This window comes from Berghia stephanieae, chromosome 3, assembly GCF_034508935.2.
Source record: "Berghia stephanieae isolate SIO BIC M18660-M18661 chromosome 3, UCSD_Bste_1.3, whole genome shotgun sequence".
NCBI classification, from domain to species: Eukaryota; Metazoa; Mollusca; class Gastropoda; order Nudibranchia; family Aeolidiidae; genus Berghia; species Berghia stephanieae.
Genome location: NC_088362.1, coordinates 50,185,272 through 50,206,479, shown reverse-complemented (window position 1 = coordinate 50,206,479; position 21,208 = coordinate 50,185,272). Strand labels below are relative to the sequence as shown.

Sequence of the window (21,208 nt, the reverse complement as noted above, 5' to 3'; positions counted from 1 at the left end):
GATAGATAGATAGATAGATAGATAGATAGATAGATAGATAGATAGAGGTAGCTGATAAATAGAGAGAAAGAGGTAGATAGATAGAGAGATAGAAAGATAGATAGAAAGATAGATATTTAGATAGATAGATAGATAGATAGATAGAGGGAGGGAGGGAGATAGCGATAGACACACACACACACACACACACACACACACACACACACAGAGAGAGAGAGAGAGAGAGAGAGAGAGAGAGAGAGAGAGAGAGAGAGAGAGATAGAAGTGGGGGGAGGAGTAACTACAGTCTACCACTGCTATCTATGAATTATTGTAACATTTGATGGTCAGTATGAGAATCGACATGTGTTACGCTGGTCCTAAATCCCGACGATAAGATAAAGATGGGTCTGGATTTTACCCGTGAGTCTTTGAGACAGGAATGACTTTGTTGGCGGTCTATACTAACTTGATAAAGATCTGAACAAGTGTGTATGACACGGTGGTGTCAGAATCATCTATATAAAGGTTCATATTTTTTAAAAAAATTTCTTTATTCCTCCGTCTCTACCCCAAAGTGTATAGATTGACGTTTGCAAGTCAGTATAAAATTGAGAAATTTGGAAGTAGGCACGGGTGTTGGATACAGATCTGAACAAGTGTGTATGACACGGCGTCAGACAAAGCAAGAAAGAAAAATACAAGAAAAAAAAACCCATCCCAATGTGTATTGGCAGCACGTCTGACAATAATCAGAAGGGCTGAAGTTCGATCACCATTTTTTTTGGGATTTTTTTCCCTTGTATTTTACTTTCCTGCTTTGTCTGGCACCGTTTCATATACACTTGTTCAGATCTTTATCTAACACCGGTGCTTGCTTCCTAATTTCTCAATTTTATACTGACTTGCAAATATCAATCTATACACGCTGGGGTAGAGACTGAGGAATAAATAATTTTTTTTTTTTATATGAACATTTATCTAGATCGTTCTCAATGCGCTTCACTATGTTTCATTTATACCCCCAGCAGACCACATGGAACCATATGTCCATTTCAAACAGTACCAATCGCTTGTTAGACGTACTTTATGTAGTTATACTCTTCCGACATCTGTCACTACCAGGTACTCATTCACAACTGAGTCGAGTTGTTTATTTTGTGTAAAGTGCATTACCCAAGAATGCATTGTTACAACCAGAACTTTCCAGGCTTGTTGTCATCTATCCGGCCACTGACCCCACTTATTATTGCTTGACTTTTGTGACAAGACGAGATACCACCGAGCCACACTAACTTAATATGACGTCATTGAAAATGGCTGTTTCTGCTTGATGGTTTCACGGTTCATATTCTGCAAGATTCAAAATAACTTAGACATCACAAATACCGAAAATTTCCAGTGCAAATTAGATATATCTGCTTTGCATTTTTAAACAGTCGTGTTGTATAAACCGACCTTCATAAATTTCAACTACACGCACATTTAGATAATCTGATTTTTCGGTTTCTCGCCTCCCCTTTTCTTTGATTCGTAAGGATCTTTTTTATTTGTGGAAGCTTACTAGACCTCTAGTCTAATTATAAATGCAAATAGGCATGTGCATCTAGAGTCTCACTCGACGTGTACATATTATATGCAGGTCTGACATCTGAACCCACTTATGGGCCTAGTTTAACATTGTTGTAATGGACAATATTTTGCGTCATTTTTTGAGTTTTCATTACAACACTGAGCCCATAAGGAAGTGGATTATCAGACCTGCAAATAAGTGCACGTCGGTCTCACTCGATCGATCAAACACGTATAATTCTATTTTCGGGTGGTTTCCTTGTCCATTTTAAAACTTTGTATTCAAGATATATAATCTAAGATCTAGGACAGAATACCAATTTACCGTTCACACCAAAATTCCTCACATGTGCAGCTTTGTTCAAAGTTGAGCCGATTAGTTTCCATGACATTTTAGTTGAACGAGGTAGGGAATTAGCCAGACAGCCATTCTTTTCATCAGTAGGAAACATCAAAGACGATTAAAATAAATAATGTCGATTTAAAAAGAAAAGCTTGTGGTATATTTTTGGACATTTCTCATCAGGTATACACTAATCAAATTGTTAAGCACATCATTTCTGTTGAATGTCTCCATTATGCAATAAAAAAAGTAAAGAATTAGGAACATCCATTATGAAAAAATGTCTACCGTCTCATGTTAAAACCTTTAAAACAGTTCAAAGCAAGCAAATTTTGAGAAAATGAAAGATAAATTAAGGGTTTATTCATTTGGTTTATTAGAAAATCTTTTTTGAGTTACTCGGTTATCTCAAAATCTGCTGCATTGGATTGGGGTTCAAACACAAATTAAAATTACTTTGCGGAGGTTCAGCTTGTGCACGGTGTTTTTATTTTTGAGTCATTTTCATTTCATATTCATTTTTACATTTTTGGAAAACAGGCAATACTTGCAGAGAAATAAAGGCTATTACGGACGGGCACTCATCTATTATAATCATTATATTGTACCACTGTATTGTGGAAATTGCCATAGATCGAGACGAATCTTTTGAGCCATCCACGACAAAATCGGTCCGCTAATAAAGTATGTTGGCGAGCGCAAATGATTCTGAGGGAGAAATTCCGTAAGCTCCTCAGGGTAGCATCCCTTTCAGTTAGTATTTTCACCATGGATCTTCTGTCAGGCGTTCATTCAATTTGTCAATACATAGCAGCATATTAAAAACTATAGAACAAGTCTTGATTCTTGATAGATTAGTGAAAGTTTAAAATGCCCTATCAAGATGACAACTGTTTTAGTTCTCCACCGCCATTTTGTCCTTGAAGTATTGAAAGATAGTGCAAAGAGGTCCTAGGGATTTCTTTTTCTTTTAGGGTTAGTTCGACTCGGAGGATATTTTTTTCGATTGAGGTTAGTTATAGGTCTTAGTAAAGGTCCTAGGGTGTTTGGTTTTTCTATTAAGGTTAATTAACGGGATTAGGTTTTATTTTTTCTTATGGTTAGTTAAAGGAATACTTGAGGGTTGTTTCCCTTAGCAAGAGGAGCTTATGGAAGGCCTCCCTCCGGCAACAGATGGCTAGATGGCGATTCCCAACGTCAAATGACTGGTCATGAATTAAATCATTGCCCTAGCGAATGATTAAAACAATCACATGAGTCAATGGGTGATAGAATTATCCTTGATTAAAAAAAATATATATGTGCAAGTTACTCCTGTGTCATCTAATCTGTAAGAAATACTTTAGTAATATTTAGATTTGCCAGTAAATCTGTGCTCGTTGGCAAAAAAATTAAACATGGGCTGTATAGTATGATTTTGACCCCAAACGCTATATTTTAGAGAACAGATTCGGATTTGATACGCATTAACTTTGGTCAGTAGGTTTGTATGATGATACAGGAGAAATTATATATGTAGGCCCTACTTTGTTCACCCCGAGTTAAAAGTAAAGTTGTTTTTATTTTCATCCAAAGAAGGAAACTGGACTGGGAGGATTTTATATCCACAATTTGGGTCTTTATTTTGTACAGGTTGGAAAGCCCGGACAAAGAAACGAGGCTTCCAACCATCACCCTATTTCTCAAACTTGCATATATTGCAAGCTCGTGGAACACATGATTCGAACGTCAATCAAGACTCATCTTGATCAAATTAAGATATCAACAAATGCTCAACACAGATTTCATATAAACAGGTCGTGTGAGAACCAACTCATTTCAAATATATAACAAATGAATTAGACAAAGGTGGACCGACTGATTTAATAAGACTGGATTTTGCCAAAGCTTTTGACTAAGTGCTTCATGAAAGAAAACTCCAAGCGGTTGGGATTAATAATAACATAGGACGTAAGATTAGTAATTTTCACAATGATAGAACGCAAGAAGTTGTAAGCGGTGATAAATCTAACATTGGTCATATGACATTGGTTGTTCCCCAAGGATCGGTGTTATATTAGTCCCAAATCTCTTTCTCGTCTACATTAATGATTTACATGCAAGTATCCAGTTCCACGGTTGTCTGTTTGCAGATGATACACTTCTTTACAAACACATCCGTACACAGATGACTATCGGATTTTAAATGAGGACTTGCATGGACTCCACGAATCGGAAGGAAAATGGCACATTAATCTCAATCTATCTAAAGGCAACATTATTACAATGAGCAATAAAAGAAATCTTTCTCACTTTAATTATCTAGTGCATAATAGAACACTAGGAAGAGTTAAGTCAGCAAACTATCTAACAAAATGAAATTGAACAAACTTATTGCATAGATAACATCAAGGGCTAATAGAATAAGTGCGTTTATTCACCGACATCTGAGAGGCTGTCCAAGTAGCATCCATGCCCACAAAACGTTTGAGCGACCAATATATTAGAATATACAAGTATTGTCTCGGACCCTTATCTCCAAAAAGATATCATCACTTTGAAAATGATACAGATGAGGGTAGCCAGGCGAATTTACAACAACTTCTCCCCGCAAACAAGCTCCGCATCACTGGTTAAAAGCCTGGGCCTTGTCAACTTTCAGATCCGACGAAAACCGGTAGCCAAACTATGCACCCTCCATAAGACTTATTAGAAACGAATCGGAGTCGATTTCCCAGAAACCACCAAGACCGACTAGAAGACACTATATAGGATGAGGATTCCCCCCATCAAGATGAAATGCCCATCTCAATTCCTTCTCCCCATCTTCTATCAGATTATCGAGTCGTCTACCATCGGATGCAGTGGAATCTGACAGCCCTGTTCTTTTTAAATCATTTGGTATAATTGTGTATGCAGTAGCATCTTCAAGCACCAAAGTTCATTATATGATATGTTCAATAATACTTCATCAATTTCTAATTATTTTCCTAATTTATTTTAAAGTCAAATATTGTTCGGACCTCAAACGTAAGATTTCTACATAAAGAAAAAGAAGAAGAAGACGAGAAAGACTCCCAGGCACCTGATTACTAAGATGGCCGTACAACTTTCGCTCGACTGGAAAATTGAAAAACTGTGATAATAATGAAAACTCATCGCTTTAGTGGCTTGATAAAGGTCAATATGATTCTTTCTTTGGATAAAGAAAACTAATTCAATGTAACTCCGTATGTTTACTATTAGTCATACACTGTCCCAACAGCAAATGTGGGTTAAAGATTTCCGTGGAATAACTTTTTTATTTTTTTTTCAAAATGAGGCTATGAACATAATCTAAAGCTGGCATGCAGCAAGAATTTCTACTTTGTAAAACATGTTAACTACAATACTTCTACATATGTCGTCGTCAAGGTACCCAATCTTGTTACCTTACGCATAATAGTTTATACAAAACGATAATTTATGGGAAACTATTTTGTCCCAACATAGAATCATACGCCCTACTTAGACAATGCTTATCAAAACCATTTTATCTGATTTAATATAGATCCAACAGAAAGTATTTTCAGATGGACTTGAAACTACTAGTTAAATAAGACCAACCAATGCTATTTAATGCATTCATTTAATAAAAACTGATATATTGTGTAATCATTGCATTGCAGAAAATTAAAATTCTTTAAAATAAAGAATTTGATAATTCAAGAGGATACCGTGTTAAAAGTTTGAAAGATGGTCAAACATCGCCCCTCTTCCTCTCGTCAAGGACAAAATCAAACGGCTTCCGCAACATCAAGACTTGAGGAAGAACTTCCGTTGGATTTGTTCCGAGAACGAATACAATATTCGAAGAGGACCAACAGCAACTACCAGCTCGGTTCCAACATTCAATGCCTCCATTCTCACGATCTTGGACCTGATGAACCGCCAAAACATCCGGTTCGGGTCCGAGATATCGGCAGAGAAATCTTGATCAACGCCAACAAGTGTAGTTGGTACCAAGGGATGATGGACGAGTCAGAGGCAGAGGACCAAAGTGCCAGGTGGGGGTCAAAGGTGAATTGCGGGACGACTCAGCCTTTATCTCCAGCAAACAATTCGGACGCGACAAAGCCGGAACCAGTCCAGGCCAACCTGTCCCCTGAAATGAATGTAAGCGACTCTTCCCTCAAAGCTCCCTATGTTGGTACCGCCCTTGAGCAACCGCCAACCTCCTGTGATTCTTCCCCTATCGTTGCTGACAAAGTTATCGATGACGGTTACCCAAAGCAGGAGCTTAGCACGATTACTACAATGGCTAATTCCAATTTACCCCTTTCCTCCGTGTGTTCTGATGCACTCAGCGAAGCTAACATGTGTCTGCTGAAACGACTGGAAGAGCAGCAGTTGGAATTGATGAAACAGCAGCAAGCGCTCTGTGAACAGCTTGGAAAACACTTACCAAACCACGATCATGGTGAGGCTGCGATGACTAACGCCTCGAAAAATGCTTCCAGTGTCCATGTAAGTAAAATCTTTCCTGACTTGATTTAACTGTGCGGCTACGTGGTCTTGTGGTATGACACTCGCTTTCGGATCGGAAGGTCCTGGGTTCGAGCCTCGCTCTGCGCATAGTTGGAAATGACTTTTTACTCACATTCTCTCACCGTACTCAGGTGTAAAATGAATACATGGCTGTCAACAGCGTTGTCTCTGTCGGAAAAATGGTAGCATCGCCTAACAGGCGCCATATCTCGTTCTACATGTTACGTGTTGCTGTTGGTCAGGGATCCCTTCCAAAGCGCTTTGAGCATATTTAGTGGATATTGCTCTATATAAAAGCGCTATTTTTTTAAACTTGAACCAGTTGACTGCCGAAATCTCGAAAGATACGTATTTAAAAATATGACCAGAAAAGTATTCCTTCAAATATCGAAGTAAATGACCCTCATCTTGGCAAAAACTCAAACATGGGACCTCGCGAAGGACCTCCTTGAAAATTTTTGCTGAGATGAGGGTCATTTAAATCGATCGATATTTGAGGGACGAGTTAACTGGCCAAATTTTTAAACGCGCGTCTTTCTAGAGCACGGCAGTTAACTGGTTTAAGATCGTTATTATTATTATTATTATTATTATTATTATTATTATTATTATTATTATTATTATTATTATTATTATTATTATTATTATTATTATTATCCTTTTAAAAAAATAGCATTGTGGAGAACATTGTGCTTATTTGAGTCAATAAAAAAAAATGATACGGCGCACAACTCTACTGAAAGATTTGAAAATTAGAAATGTATTTTTCACAGATAGATAAACAGATAACTTGATTTTCTTTTATAATTTAAAGTCAGTTTGAAAGTTCGTTGAGTCACACAGATATCATAAAATACGTACCGACGACACTAACACTCTCAAAATCAACCAATTTCGTCACTGTAAAAAGTTGTCAGTTTGCGTCATCTATTTATGACATCAAGTATTATTATTACTTCCGTTGTGTTCTTGATTTAGTGGTGATCAGTGTTGTTATGTAGTAGTATGTTCTAATTGCGTGTATGTTTGTGTGTGTGCGTGTGTGTGTGTTTGTGTGTGTGTTGTGTGTGGTGTATACATGTGTGTGTGTGTTGGCATTTTTCAGCAAATCGTGGCATTCATAGTGATATTATTCACTTGATCACATAAAGGTATTCGGATTTACACAAATTTTTAACAAGATTCACCGATTAACAACGTCAACTAATATTACAACTGATATTACGGTCGTTTTTATGCCATCGATGTGATAATTATTGCCCTGGGAAAAATTTAAATAAACGTTGTCGGCAAACTGTCAATTGTATCTGTTTAGCTTCTAGCCCGAACAAACTTGATATTTTTTGCGTCTGCTTCAGATTTTCATTTGACCTCACATAAGTTAGGTAAAGGGGAGACATTCCGAAAGCTCTTACATCCCCAGTATTCTTTCAATTTGTATATTCACCGTTGATCTTTTGGCAGGCGTTTATTTATTCATTTTTTCATCATATAGATTTGTGGGGATTTTTTTTTTCTATTAGGGTTAGTCATAAGTCTTAGTAAAGGTGCTAGGGGGGAGACATTCCGAAAGCTCCTACATCCCCAGTATTCTTTCAATTTGTATTTTCACCATAGATCTTTTGTCAGGAGTTTATTTATCCAATTTGTCATCATAAAGAAGCACTTAAAAACTCTAGAACAAACCTTGATAGATTTGTGAAAGTTTATAATTTCCTAATTTGACCATTGTTTTGATTCTCGGCCGCCATTTTAATTTGTGAAGTATTGAAAGGTAGTGCAAAGCAGTCCGAGGGTTTTTTTTCTATTAGGGTTAGTCATAATGCTAGGGTGTTTATTTTCATATTAGGGTTAGTTAAAGGTAGTCTAGGTTTTACTTTTTCTAAGGGAATATTATTTAAGTTGTTTCCCTTTGTAGGAGCTTTCGGAAGGCCTCCCAAGTCAAGCGTGGTAAAGACTTGTGACTTATTGATATTGATATCTACTGACTGATAAATTAAAATCATGCCGAATAAAGCATGGCAGCGACGACAAGCACATCGATTAAAGTGTGCATCTAATCGTAATCAAGCTAATCAAGAAAATGATTCAGGCAATATCGAATGAAAATAGTTCGTTCCCCGCGAAATTGCGGGCTTTTTACTCGTAATAATAATAATAATAATAATAATAATAATAATAATAATAATAATAATAATAATAATAATAATAATAATAATAATAATAATTTTATACCACGTCATTGTTCCAGGCTATTGGGATTGAATACCTCATAGTACCAAATTATGCAGTTTAACTAATTAACTGTGCACGTTTGTCGCACTTCCTATACTGCTCCATTTCACAACGCCAAGTAATGATTTGTTTTTCCATCAAGAGCTCCTAGCTAGAGCTTTATTGTGTAGAGGATTGGGCGCAATATAAATAAACTTCATTAATATTATTATTATAATTTAATTTTTGCATTATCATATTATTGAATGTAAATAGAGGAATTGTCGTTGTGTTTACATAAATATAATAATCTACAAACAGCCATCACTACTGCATTTCCATTGCTTCATGACGGTATTAATCTTAAGCGTCCAGTTATGGGACAGCGTGGCTCGAGCGTTATGGTCTTTGCTTCGTACCCGAAAGGTACCAAGTTCGACTACCCGTCGCTCTGTTTGACCTTGAGCAAGTCACCTAGCCTTAGCTCAATTTGCGGCGCTTCATAGCGGCTGACGCCTGGGTTATTCCAGCCTTACTTTGGAATAGATCCTAAATAAAAATATCCTTTTAGGGATGAATAAAGGGAATTTATTTATTTCATTTATTTATTAGTTGAAAAGAATAGATACGTAAAAATCACCACAAGAGCATTGGTTAAGTAACTCAAAATCACTTTAACCAGGTCAAGATTCGCTATAAACTGTGAAAATATTGTAGAAAGAAAATCTGACATTCTGTATTAGAAAAAAAATAACAACCTGGAAATTCACTATTACAGAAACCACTTTTGTTCTGGATAAGTATTATAAATGGTTATATGTGACCCAACATCTCAATACGGTAATATTATGTCAGTTGAATCAAATGCAGAAAATTGGCATTTGAGTGTAAACTGTGAGATTATATTATTTCAAACATTATTGAGAGAAATGAGTGTATTTTCTCAAGCTAATAACGTCTCAAATTGTAAAAAATAATGAATTTAAAAAATAAAATTCCCTTTATTCATCCCCAAGGGGAAATTTGTCTTTAGGGTCTAATCCAAGGGAAGACTGGAATAACCCAGGCTTCAGCCGCAGAGCAGCGCCGCAAAGTGAGCTAGGGCGAGGTGACTTGCTCAAGGACACACAGCGCAGCATTTGGTGATTGAACTCGGTACCTTTCGGGTATAGAAGCAAAGACCGTACGACTGAACCACACTGCCCCTACAATTTCGGCTATTTTCGGTTAAAGCTAATTATTCCGAATCGCGTTCATTCCGACATTCGAAAAACTAGGACATTTATATATCCACTCAAAGATCATTTTTACAAGGGGTCCCTAGCCAACAAAAACGATTAACATGTAGAACGATATATATATATATATATATATATATAATATATATATATAATATATATATATATATATATATATATATAATATGATGACGCCTATTAGGCGATCTTATATTTATTTCCGACAGAGAAGGCCGGCTACTCATTTTACACCTGAGTACGGTGAGTTAAGAGCCTTTTCCAAGGGCTCAAATATGCGCCACTCAGAGTAGGACTGATTCGAAGGCGAGTGTTATATCACAAGACCAAATTGCCGGGCATAATACCAAATTGATGCGACGGTATACGAGTACGATCACCCGCCGCTGAGCTATGTGACCTTCAACAAGTCACCTCGCCATAGCTCAATTTGCAGCGCTGCACTGCGGCTGACGTCTGTGTTATTCCAGTCTTCCCCTGGAATAGACCCTAGAGATAAATTCCCTTATAGGATGACTAAAGGGAATTCTATTTATTTTATTTATTTATAAAGCCATAATTGTATCTTCTCTAGTACAGGTTATGCGGCTATGTGCTCTTGTGGTATGACACTCGCTTTCGGATCGGAAGGTCCTGGGTTCGAGCCTCGCTCGGCGCTTAGTTGAGTCCTTGGAAAAGGCTCTTTACTCACATTCTCTCATCGTACTTAGGTGTAAAATGAGTACCTGGCCGTTAACAACGTTGTCTCTGTCCGAAAAAAAATGTAATTTCGCCTAACAGGCGTCATGTCCAGTTCTAAATGTTAAGTGTTGCTGTTGGACAGGGACCCATTGTAAAGCGCTTTGAGCACATTTAGTGGATATTGCCCTATATAAAAGCTCAAATTTTTAAAAGCTTAAAAAGTTTTCCACCTTCTCTCCCTTTCAGACGCAGCTTGAGTCGCAACCAGAGATTCAACCCCAGCCCCATCTGCTAAACTCAAAGCAAGCTGGTGATGTTCCATGCTCTGCAAGTCCCTCAGCCCCACTAGGGGTCTCTATCACAGCCTCTATCATACCGTCTGCCTCGATGGCTCGATATGACGTAGCCGGTCTACGACGTTTGAAGGGAGCACTGGCTCAAAGATGTGCTCAGAGAGACGAGGGTTCTATCAAAAATTTGATCTGGTACCAGAACGATGACATGTGAGTTATCCGTCTCTTTCCGTTAGGATGATATGCGTTTCTTACTTTAACACACTTGCTCTTGGAATCCATGGCGTGTTCCCAATAGCTGCAAGAGTTTGCGAATGCGCGGTGGGAACAAAGTTCGAATTCTTCAACGCAGAAGTGTAAGAGGTGTTTTATACTACCTTCAATCAGTTCTGATTTTTACATTTTCAAAAATACTTAGATGATACTTCTTTTAAAAAAATCTAATTTTAGTAAAATTCATAGCTTGGTAATCTGACGTCACAAATATTATTGTAAACTTGTTATCACTACGCGTTACTATTAGTGGAAGGGTAGAATAAAAGACATTATGTAGCTTTTCAGATCTAAACCTAAACGCTTAGTTTTGAATGATTCACTTTATGCGTTTTTTACTATAATTATTATTGTGTAACTAACTAGCCCATGGTTAGAGTTGAGTATATTTATATATATCGGATCCTTGTGAGTGATTCTAAATAAACGTTGACTTGTCATAGTTCTTGTAGGGTGATTAAAGAGCTTCAATTCTACTCTCCATTTGTCTCTCAGAGATGCTCCAACCAATAACAGCAACACATTTGGCACAGTGAATTGTCAAAGGAGTCCGATAAATAATCGTAAGTTTTGCATAGTAATGTTTAAATATTGTCAAATAAAGAACGAATACTGGGATTTTCTAAACACTATAGAGAATGTTGAACTGCTAGTCTAAGTTGGTTATTTTCAAAGAATAGTAAAGGACACTAAAAGTTGTGCAATTTTAGTGCTCTGGTCCCTTTACAATGAAATAGCGAACAATTCGTCTATTAAGACTTACAGTGGGCATATCAGCACCCAACAGCCTGAGTTATGAGCATATACATTGCATAAATGTGTGTAACACATTCTATCTAGGCTAAACTGAGGCAAATAACGCAAGAAATTGGCTCCATCATGTTGTTTAAACATATCTGGACACTTCTGCCGTACTCTGTAAAAACCCATATTTTAAGATTTGGCCAGAAAACTCGTCCTTCAAATATCCGATTTAATCGATAGATATTTGAAGGATGAGTTTTCTGGCCATATTTTAAAATATGGGTTTTTTCAGAGTACGACAGACTTGCTCTTACATCCCCTTGTATGACTATGCAAGGGCTTATTCAACAATTTGGCTGGTTATCTTAACCAAAATATTTGATTTAGATTATTAGGTATTTGTCTTGTACTTTGCAGCAACATAATTAATAAATTGCATTTTCAGTGTCATTGTTTTGTATAAGACATATCTTTGCTAACACGCGCGGAAGAGGAATTTGGAATTGTCAACTAAATACTCAAATCGATTCTTCTTCTTCTTCTTCTTCTTCTTCTTCTTCTTCTTCTTCTTCTTCTTCTTCTTCTTCTTCTTCTTCTTCTTCTTCTTCTTCTTCATCATCATCATCATCTCTCTTCTTTCTTCTTCTTCTTCTTCTTCTTCTTCTTCTTCTTCTTCTTTCTTCTTCTTCTTCTTCTCTTCTTCCTTCTCTTCTTCTTCTTCTTCTCCTCCTTCTTCTTCTTCTTCTTCTTCTTCTTCTTCTTCTTCTTCTTCTTCTTCTTCTTCTTCTTCTTCTTCTTCTTCTTCTTCTTCTTCTTTATCTTTAAATTTTATCTTCCTCCTTTTACTTGCTCTGGATGTCTATAACATTGCTAGTATTTTCCCTCTCCTTCTCCTCATCCTCCTCCTCCTCCCTCTTCTTCTTCTTCTTCTTCCTCTTCTTCTTCTTCTTCTTCTTCTTCTTCTTCTTCTTCTTCTTCTTCTTCTTCTTCTTCTTCTTCTTCTTCTTCTTCTTCTTCTTCTTCTTCTTTTTCTTCTTCTTCTTCTTCCTCCTCCTCTTCTTAACTTTCCTCTTTTCCTTTTATATAGCCAAGTCTTCCGTCTTTGAATAATTTTGAGCTGTGATCATCGAAACTTTTGTGTTAGAATGGGTGAAGTTTGTCGGTGACTCTGATAGCTTGTTCCATAGTTTTAATGTTGATGAGCAAAATATGACTGTATATTGTTAATTCTAAATGTGATGGTCCGGACAATGTCTCATGTCTTTGAAGGTTATTCTGATTGTTTTGCGTAGGTCATTGATATGTTTGTTATTGAACCAATTTAATTTAGACATTATCTGATTCAGCTATTCGATCTTAACCTTTTAAAGCCAGGATCCAATTTTACCCTAACTCAATATCATTGCCGATTTAACCAGAAGAGCAGAGGAAATCTTGAATTGCTGTTACGACTGTCTTTGTAAAATCCGTAAGAAAAGATGTGAGATCAGTGTGAAATTAAATTTTGCCTTTAAAGGGTTAACACCTTTTAGTAAAAATGAGGCCATTGTTGGTAAAACTAAAGAACGGTGTTTAATTATTTATTTTTCTTCGTTTTCCTCTCTATATATCCCCCTTTTCTCTCTTCCAGCAGCTCCCAAAAAATCCAGGAATCCCCATGCAAGCATGGCAGACTCCAGCAAGTCAGTGCAAGACTGCCTCAGAAATTCTTATTCCACCCCTTTCTGAAGCATGCCTGTCCAACCACTCAACGAGATACTCGCACTAAAGAATCGTCGGACAAAAATTATTGGACATCTTTAGATAATTCTGAGATCCCTTATTCTTTCATTTACACCATTGTGCCGTGAAAAGATACTAAAATTGTGAAAATGTTAAAAAATTAAGAATAAGAATTACAAGATTTTGGTGATGTATAGCACAGATGATAATTGACATTTTGGGGTTTTCTCTTTATCGGAATGCAGAGATTTTGATTTGAATTTTTTAGAATATTGAAAGATAAATTTACGCTTTATTTTGCCCTCCTTAAAATCTTTGCATTTTGATTTTAAAAAAAGTCACCGAAATGAAACATTTATCTGCGCTCTGTGCCATTTAGGCTTTGGCTATTCTTTGTTTTCATTTTTCCTTATAAATTGGGGAAAAGAATGAAACTTAAGATTAAACACCCCGATGACAAAAATATCTCGTTTCCATACTTAATAAAATAAATTAAAAATCCAACAAAACGTTCGGATGGCGGTTGATCCCGGATACGTTTCCTATTTTCTTTCTGACAACCAATAAAAGTTTCAAAGTGACTGGAGTTCAGCAGTAGTTGTGCAAAAGCAATAGGTGAATAAAGAGTCCTTGCTTGATGGCTCACATGCTCTGCTGACTGTGCATGTATATTAACTTTATATGACTCGTTTGGGAAACTCAGCGATACTCAAATTTAATTTAGGTTTGTTGATCCCAACGATACCCATATTTAGGGTTGTTGGAGATCCGAACGATACCATCATCTAGACCTTTGGAGATCCTAACGATACCATTATTTAGGCTTGCTGCAGATCACAATAATTCCATTATTTAGTCATTTGGAGAACTCAACGACACCTTCATTTAGGCTTGTTGTCGATCCGAACAACGCCGTTATTTCGGCTTTTGGAGACCCCAGCGATGTCATTGTTAGGCCTGTTGAAGACCACAATGATTCCATTATATAGGCTTGTTGGGGATCCTAATGAAACATTTATTTTGGTTTTCGGAGATCCCAACGATACCATCGTTGAAACTTGCTGGGAGCTCCAAACGATACCATTGTTTAGGCTTTTGAAGATCCCAAAGATATATTATTTAGGCTTGTTGGGGATCCCAAGTACTGCCACGACTCAAAAAAATTTTTTTAAAGATCATTGTGTCCTTGTCAAACACACAAGATGTCTTTGACTTTGCCCAATTGTGCGTCATGATTTGTAAATGAGGGTTATTATTAAAGGTGTTGCTTTTTATGATTTCCATATATGTTGCGGCTAAAGGGAAAATAATGTGCTGTTACTGTTATGTCATTTGGAAGGTCATATTGTGGGCACATGTTGAATGAACGTTGCATGTTCAACAACTTTTTCAATATCAGGGCAAATATGTACCCAAAAAATATCGAAATGTTTTCTTCTATAATGTTTTGTATTTTTATCCCATTTTTATTATAAATTTATCTTTGACGTTTTGAATGTTTGACGTTTAAAAAAGATGCACAATGTATTTTTATATCAAAGTGGGGGAATATGAAATCTTTTTTTTCCGTCTGTCTGAATTGTTCAGTGCATCAATATTTGATAACAAATGAATTCCATTCGAATCTTTTATTGTTCACGATTGTCATCGATGCATTGGATTGATGAGGCTTGGTAGTTTGTTTTATTATCATTTCCGTTATGCTGATTCGTGAGAGTTCCATCTCTGTCCGTAGAAAAAAAAACAGATTAAAGACAATAAAAATGTATTACCACAAACCGATTGTCTGAGAGTATTCTTTGTATTTAAAGCAAAAAAAAAAAAAAAATTAAATAAAAATGATTGTGATGTGTCGTCATCTGTGTAATCATCTGATATCAATGCATTTCAAGGAAGAAACAGGACAGTATCAAGGAAAAATGGTGGATTTCAGAACACTGACAATGTAAAAAGTGTTGAAAATGTAGACAGAATGCGTAAAAAAGATGCTTGATGTATTCGTCACAATGGTAATAAAAGTAATTAACAAAATTTTACAATTATAATACAAGTATGGTAACAAGGAACATTTCAAGTTAGGCGATATTACAATTTTTTTCCGACAGAGACAACCATGTTAATGGCCAGGTACTCATTTTATACCTGAGTACGGTGAGAGAATGTGAGTAAAGAGCCTTTTCCAAGGACTAAATCATGCGCCGCTCAGAGAACCCAAGACCTTCCGTTCTGAAGGCGAGTGTCATACCACTAGACTACTTATCCGCACATATGTATAGGACATAATCCCTCTCCCGAACACACAATCACACACACAAACACACACACACACACACACACACACACTCCTGTCCCTGTTTTTGTTCCTGTATTGGGGGAGGAGGAGGGGGGGGGGGGGGGTTATCATTAGCGAAGGGTTTTTGTTAAGATTTTATTTTAAATACTTTTTAATACCCCTTTCTGTATACATATTATGGTCTAGTTGTAGAAGACTGCCGCTGTGAGCGGAACAGAGTTAGATCCTGTGAAAAAAAAAATTTCTTACATTGTGTGATCGTCCTCAAGTGTAAAATGAAAGGGATGTGTCTGCCGAAAAGAAATTACAATATCGCCGTACAGGCGTCATATAATGTTCTCTAGGGTCAACGTTCACTGCTGTTGGCAACTGGGGGGGGGGGGGGGGGGGGGGAGAGACGGAGGGAGCTCTTTTAGCGAATTTGACGTAAAACAAGCTTTAATAGTTCACATTTTAAAATTAGGATGCTTAAAAATGAAATTAATAATACCATACATATTTATAATTAATTTCGGTGTTCAATTGTTGTTTTGAGCCTAATGGTTATCATGAACAGATGTGAAATTTGATTAATCATAGGGGCACTCGTGAAATATCCAAGGGGAGAGGACCGACTATAACGATCAGATCTCCATCAACAAGAGGATTTTTTATTTTCTCTTCTGAAAGGAAGCCAAAAGAAACAAAACAGAATACGATGGTTTTCAGGGACTAAAAGTGAAAATATTGAGGGAAATCTTCTCGGTTTCAATTGGATTCAATACTATGATGTCACGTCCGCCCGCAACGAGCAGCTTGGTTCTAAACAAAGAATACCGGTACTTTTTTTTATTCTTCATGATGGCTAGAACTTTTTCACATGTCATGTGATCAGAATGTACGAGTATAAAAGTCAAAACATAATCAGATTTGTGTTTTTTCCCTCTGGATACACTTTTATGCTCGTCGGAGAAGTATTTCATAAGGGCGTCCGCCATTGTTCCGATAGTTTAGAACCGGTTACTAAGTTACTATGCACCATTACGAGGAAAGTGACGTCACGACTGTTGAATCCTATTGCAATGTCTGTTTGAAAAGATGTGGGTATAGCCTATTCTAATCTGATCCAGCCCTCTCTGTCCAACTGCCGCTAGTTATAGACTTATGAAATATTGATAACTATCCATTTCAAACACAGTTTTTACGAAATTAATGTTTAATTTACCCACAGTCTCACAATGAAAAGGACATTCAAAAGACCCATTCAAACACACACACACACGCACACACACACACACACACACAAAAGCACAAAGATGTTTGCGCCCTCTAAGTCTTAAAAAGTCATGGGAAGTATAAAGGTCTTCAACTCCGAAGACACCTTCAGGGTGTGTACGTTGTCCCCTCTGTAGCCACAAGCCTTCCAGACACACCACGAGCTTGCACGAACAAGGGATTGAACCTGTAGGCTCCTGGACTCCAATTCAGTCTTGACTAACTCTACGTAAGGTTTCATCTGTTATAAGGATTACAAAAAGTGGCAGTCAGTAACTTGGGAGTAAAAATTAAAAATACCAATATATCTTTTATAAGTATATCTACAGTTCTAATATAGGTTGTGTGTGTGTGTGTGTGTGTGTGTGTGTGTGTGTGTGCGTGTGTGTGTGTGTTCGGGAAGAATTGATATACATGGATCATATAGAGTGCTATATAAATAGGTATGAATAAAATCATGAAATGTAGTGACTCTTTCGAAAAGAAAGTGAACAATGAATTGTAGATTAAGATTTCTTTGTAATATTAAAATATTAGAACTTACTCTTTGTACTTATAAATAGATTTCAATGCTAACCATTAGTAAAATATTATTTGGGTGGATGGGTCTAATTGGATTTTTTGACCACAGGTCACACATGTTTGCCTAGTATCTAACTTACCATTGGGCTCGTTTCCCTCCCATGGTCTTTAAGAAACAATTGTAAGCAGTCCCTAATAGCTGAAGGAATCATAAAACTGCAAAGTCTCAAAACAGTCTCTGCATTCTCCATGCTAAAATTGTCTGAGTGTGGTTGAATGTGATTGGGACTGTGACTTTGTTTTGACACCGAGACCTTGAAATGATTGTCACTTCTTTGTATTGACTTCATAGTATTGAAGAGTGTGTCGAAATAGATGTTGATGGCGTACTTATCCTTGACCTTGACATTGGGGTCTGCCCCATGACGTAGAACACATCGGAACATTTCAGCAGTAGCCCCCATCGAGACGGAAGACTTAGCTAGTTGGTGTAGGATGTTGCCTTGCAGACCACTGGGAATGTACGTAGGAAACATATTAGTGAACTTTAGAAAAATGGAAAGTGATTTCTTTGTGGCAGGCTAGCTTTCTTTCCAGATAGGCAGCCAGTATATTTTACATACAGGAACAGCCGAAACCGGATGGGGCCAAGCTCTCATTGACTTTTTGGCCTTAACCAAGTGGTTTCATTTACACCAAGAGAAAAAGGAACCACGCCACAAAGATCACATATTTTCGGTATTAATCAATTAGGGGGGGGGGGGGGGCCAGAAGTAACATGTCATTTTCATGGTACGTTGATCATGATCTGTATAGAACGTTCATGTTGAAGCATAATGCCATGAGGATTTCAGACCAAATTTGGTTGCTTAACTGGTAGGTAGTCCCTTACATGTTTCCATGAGAACAATACATCTCTGGAGACATGGGGTGACTTACCACTACAATATATCCCATACCTCAACCCAACTGCTCAAAGCAATATAAATGATATTAAGATATTCTTTCAGCAGCCAAATGATTTCTACTTGTGCTAACATTTAACAATCTTATAAATAATATGCACAATAATAGATTTATCATCATTTTGTGAGTACGACTAGAAGCTGTACTAGTACTAATCAAGTTGGTGTATGCTTAGATAAGGAGAATTATTAAACCCACGGGTATATAATATCTCAGTTTGGTAATGCTGCTTCTGCTGCTACCGATGATGATGATGATGATGATGATGATGATGATGATGATGATGATGATGGTGGTGATGATGATGATGATGATGATGATGATGATGATGATGATGATGATGATGGAACAACTACCATTCAAACACACACTCGTAAGCTCCCACCTTTTGGGGTCCCCTAAATATCCAACTACATTCATACTGGCATGGGTAGAGTTCATGATGACGCTGGCACAATCTTCCACAAATTTAACGGCCAGAGTAGGCGAGTCCAAATCTTCAGCATATCTTTCGGCTGTCTCCAGTAGGCAGTGCAAGGCTGAGCTATAGGCATCACGACCTACCACCTTGTTGACAGCTTGTCTGTGGGTATAATGAGATTTTTAAATTTTTTATTGGGACAGCGTGGCTCAAAGGTACGGTATTTGCTTCGTACCCAAAAGGTACCGAGTTCGACTATCCGCCTCTTTGTGTGGCCTCGAGCAAGTCACCTCGCCCTAGCTCACTTTGCGGCGCTGCACTGCGGCTGACGCCTGGGTTATTCCAGTCTTCCATTGGAATAGACCCTATAGACAAATTTCCCCTTGGAGTGAATAAAGGGAATTTTATTTTTTAATTTTTTTTTTTTTAAAGATGATATGTGCATATTTATAAAGTGCATTTCCATGCTTATTGTCCTTCTCTATGTTTGATGTATTGATTTGACAGGTCACATGTTACCAATTATTTCCATTTCATACAATTCATGTGTTGCCAACCGAGATTTCTTTTTGTATTAGCACTCTTATAAATATCCGTCCCGACTTTAAACAAGTTACTCATTCAAGACTGAATCATTTATTAAAAAAAAAGTATAAGTCCTTCAGGGCCCTTAAGCCCATGGAGTTTATTCAAATATGTGTTTTTTCAGAGTACGGCAGTAATGTGTGTCATCTGGTCGGTGTCGAAGGAGGACCTGAAGCATGTCCACTCTATCCACTCCATCACTCGAGCCATTAGATCGTGATTCATCGATTGTCAACATTACTCCTAGGTTAATCAGTTCTTACCTCGGGTGTTTCTTTTCAAAATCCACCTCGTCAAAATTTGGGTTGGCTCCGTGTTTGAGTAGAAGACGCAGAGCCTGAGGATGGACATTAGAAAACAGTTTATTCCTCAAAGGGATTGTCGTAATCAGATGATATGCGCTTTTTAACGATAATATGATAATATCCTATTATATCACAGTTCCAATTACTAAATCTTTGTTCAGTCTCTCAACTAGTGACACACTGAAAACAAAATGACCTTGCTTAGGTAAATATGTTAGTAGGTTTGATCATCGAGCGCAATGTTGGGCTTGATTTAACATTGTTGGCATGGACAACGCGTTTTTCTCAGAGTATTTCTTTTGACAACAATGGGCCTTTAACAGTTTGGGTTATCAAACCCGGTCCATGACTCATCTTTTGGAAATTCTATTTGGTTTAACACCCATCTGTCGTTCACTAGCAAACGGCCTTTTATTTTAACCTAAAAGTGTACATTTCAAAATAGTGATAAATTGAAATGGCCTTCATCTTGTCAAAACAAAACCAAAAGAAAAAAAGTCAACCAAAGACTTCTAGATTAGATAAGGTGCTCTCGGTGTAAGAAGTGGTGTTATGATTAGTACACTTGATTCCTATACGGGTCGGGGTTTTGAATCACGCCAATCTTGGAAACTGGATCTATTTATATCCGGCTAAAGGCGTCGGCCGTCCCCAATCATATGAATAATCCAGAGGACATTACCTCGTTAACAAGACAGCCCTCAACAGCTTTGTTATTGATCTTAATTTAGGCAAGTACTTTCATTGTGGCATAAACAGAACGTAATTGGAATGAACAAGTAAATATTATGTGTCCCTCTGTCTCAAAGCGGTATTATGTCGGGATGAACTAGTTGCAGAAAACAGAATGTATAGCCACAAAATATGGAATTTAGAGTAGAATTTTATTCTCATTTTATGGAATAAATACAATTTCTTACATTGAAAAAATCTCAAAGATGGTATTTCTTATCAATTTAGTTCTAAATTCATTTTTCTGAATTCGGTTCATCCATAAAACCGTTTGAGGCGGCGGGTCATATATGACTATCAGCATTGGAAGGAGGATCTTTTTAAAAATGTTATAATCCCTTGACCAGTTTGTATTTAATTAAGCAAATCTTTAAGGTCATTTTTATATCTCATACAAATACGATGACGCTGATGATGGCAAACACGATAATGATGGTGATGATGATGATGATGATGATGATGATGATGATGATGATGATGATGATGATGATGATGATGATGATGATGAAAACGATGATGATGATGATGATGATGATGAGGAGGAGGA

The 21,208-nt window shown here is 37.1% G+C and overlaps 2 protein-coding genes across 4 annotated transcripts in view; one reads left to right on the top strand and one right to left on the bottom strand.

Annotated features, from left to right (window-relative positions):
- Positions 1-1,938: 1,938 nt before the first annotated feature.
- Positions 1,939-15,362, top strand: LOC144967938 (uncharacterized). 2 transcript variants are annotated; one of them, XM_078905736.1, is made up of 5 exons: positions 1,939-2,077; positions 5,542-6,379; positions 10,798-11,054; positions 11,613-11,680; positions 13,495-15,362. In XM_078905736.1, the coding sequence occupies exons 2-5, from the start codon at positions 5,609-5,611 to the stop codon at positions 13,587-13,589; spliced, it is 1,191 nt and encodes a 396-aa protein (XP_078761862.1). In that variant the 5' UTR covers positions 1,939-2,077; positions 5,542-5,608; the 3' UTR covers positions 13,590-15,362. The 2 variants fall into 2 exon arrangements, with proteins under 2 accessions (XP_078761862.1, XP_078761861.1); XM_078905735.1 differs by having other exon boundaries at positions 13,492-15,362.
- LOC144967937 (uncharacterized) overlaps positions 15,355-21,208 on the bottom strand; it is an 18,727-nt gene continuing 12,873 nt past the window's right edge. The window contains exons 3-6 of one of the 2 annotated variants that reach the window (XM_078905733.1): positions 19,888-19,961; positions 19,004-19,201; positions 17,793-18,165; positions 15,355-17,371 (exon numbers count right to left, since the gene is read on the bottom strand). In XM_078905733.1, coding sequence (XP_078761859.1) covers positions 17,192-17,371; positions 17,793-18,165; positions 19,004-19,201; positions 19,888-19,961 — 825 coding nt within the window. In that variant the 3' untranslated portion in view covers positions 15,355-17,191. The remainder of the gene's footprint in view (positions 17,372-17,792; positions 18,166-19,003; positions 19,202-19,887; positions 19,962-21,208) is intronic. The other variant, XM_078905734.1, reaches the window with a different exon arrangement.

What these genes read in the sequence shown, in the direction of transcription:
- LOC144967938 (XM_078905735.1), top strand. Translation starts at nt 5,609, where the DNA reads ATGGTCAAACATCGCCCCTCTTCCTCTCGTCAAGGACAAAATCAAACG. An exon ending in AAAATGCTTCCAGTGTCCAT is followed by an intron (nt 6,380 to 10,797) that starts GTAAGTAAAATC and finishes TCTCCCTTTCAG; the next exon opens with ACGCAGCTTGAGTCGCAACC. An exon ending in TGGTACCAGAACGATGACAT is followed by an intron (nt 11,055 to 11,612) that starts GTGAGTTATCCG and finishes TTTGTCTCTCAG; the next exon opens with AGATGCTCCAACCAATAACA.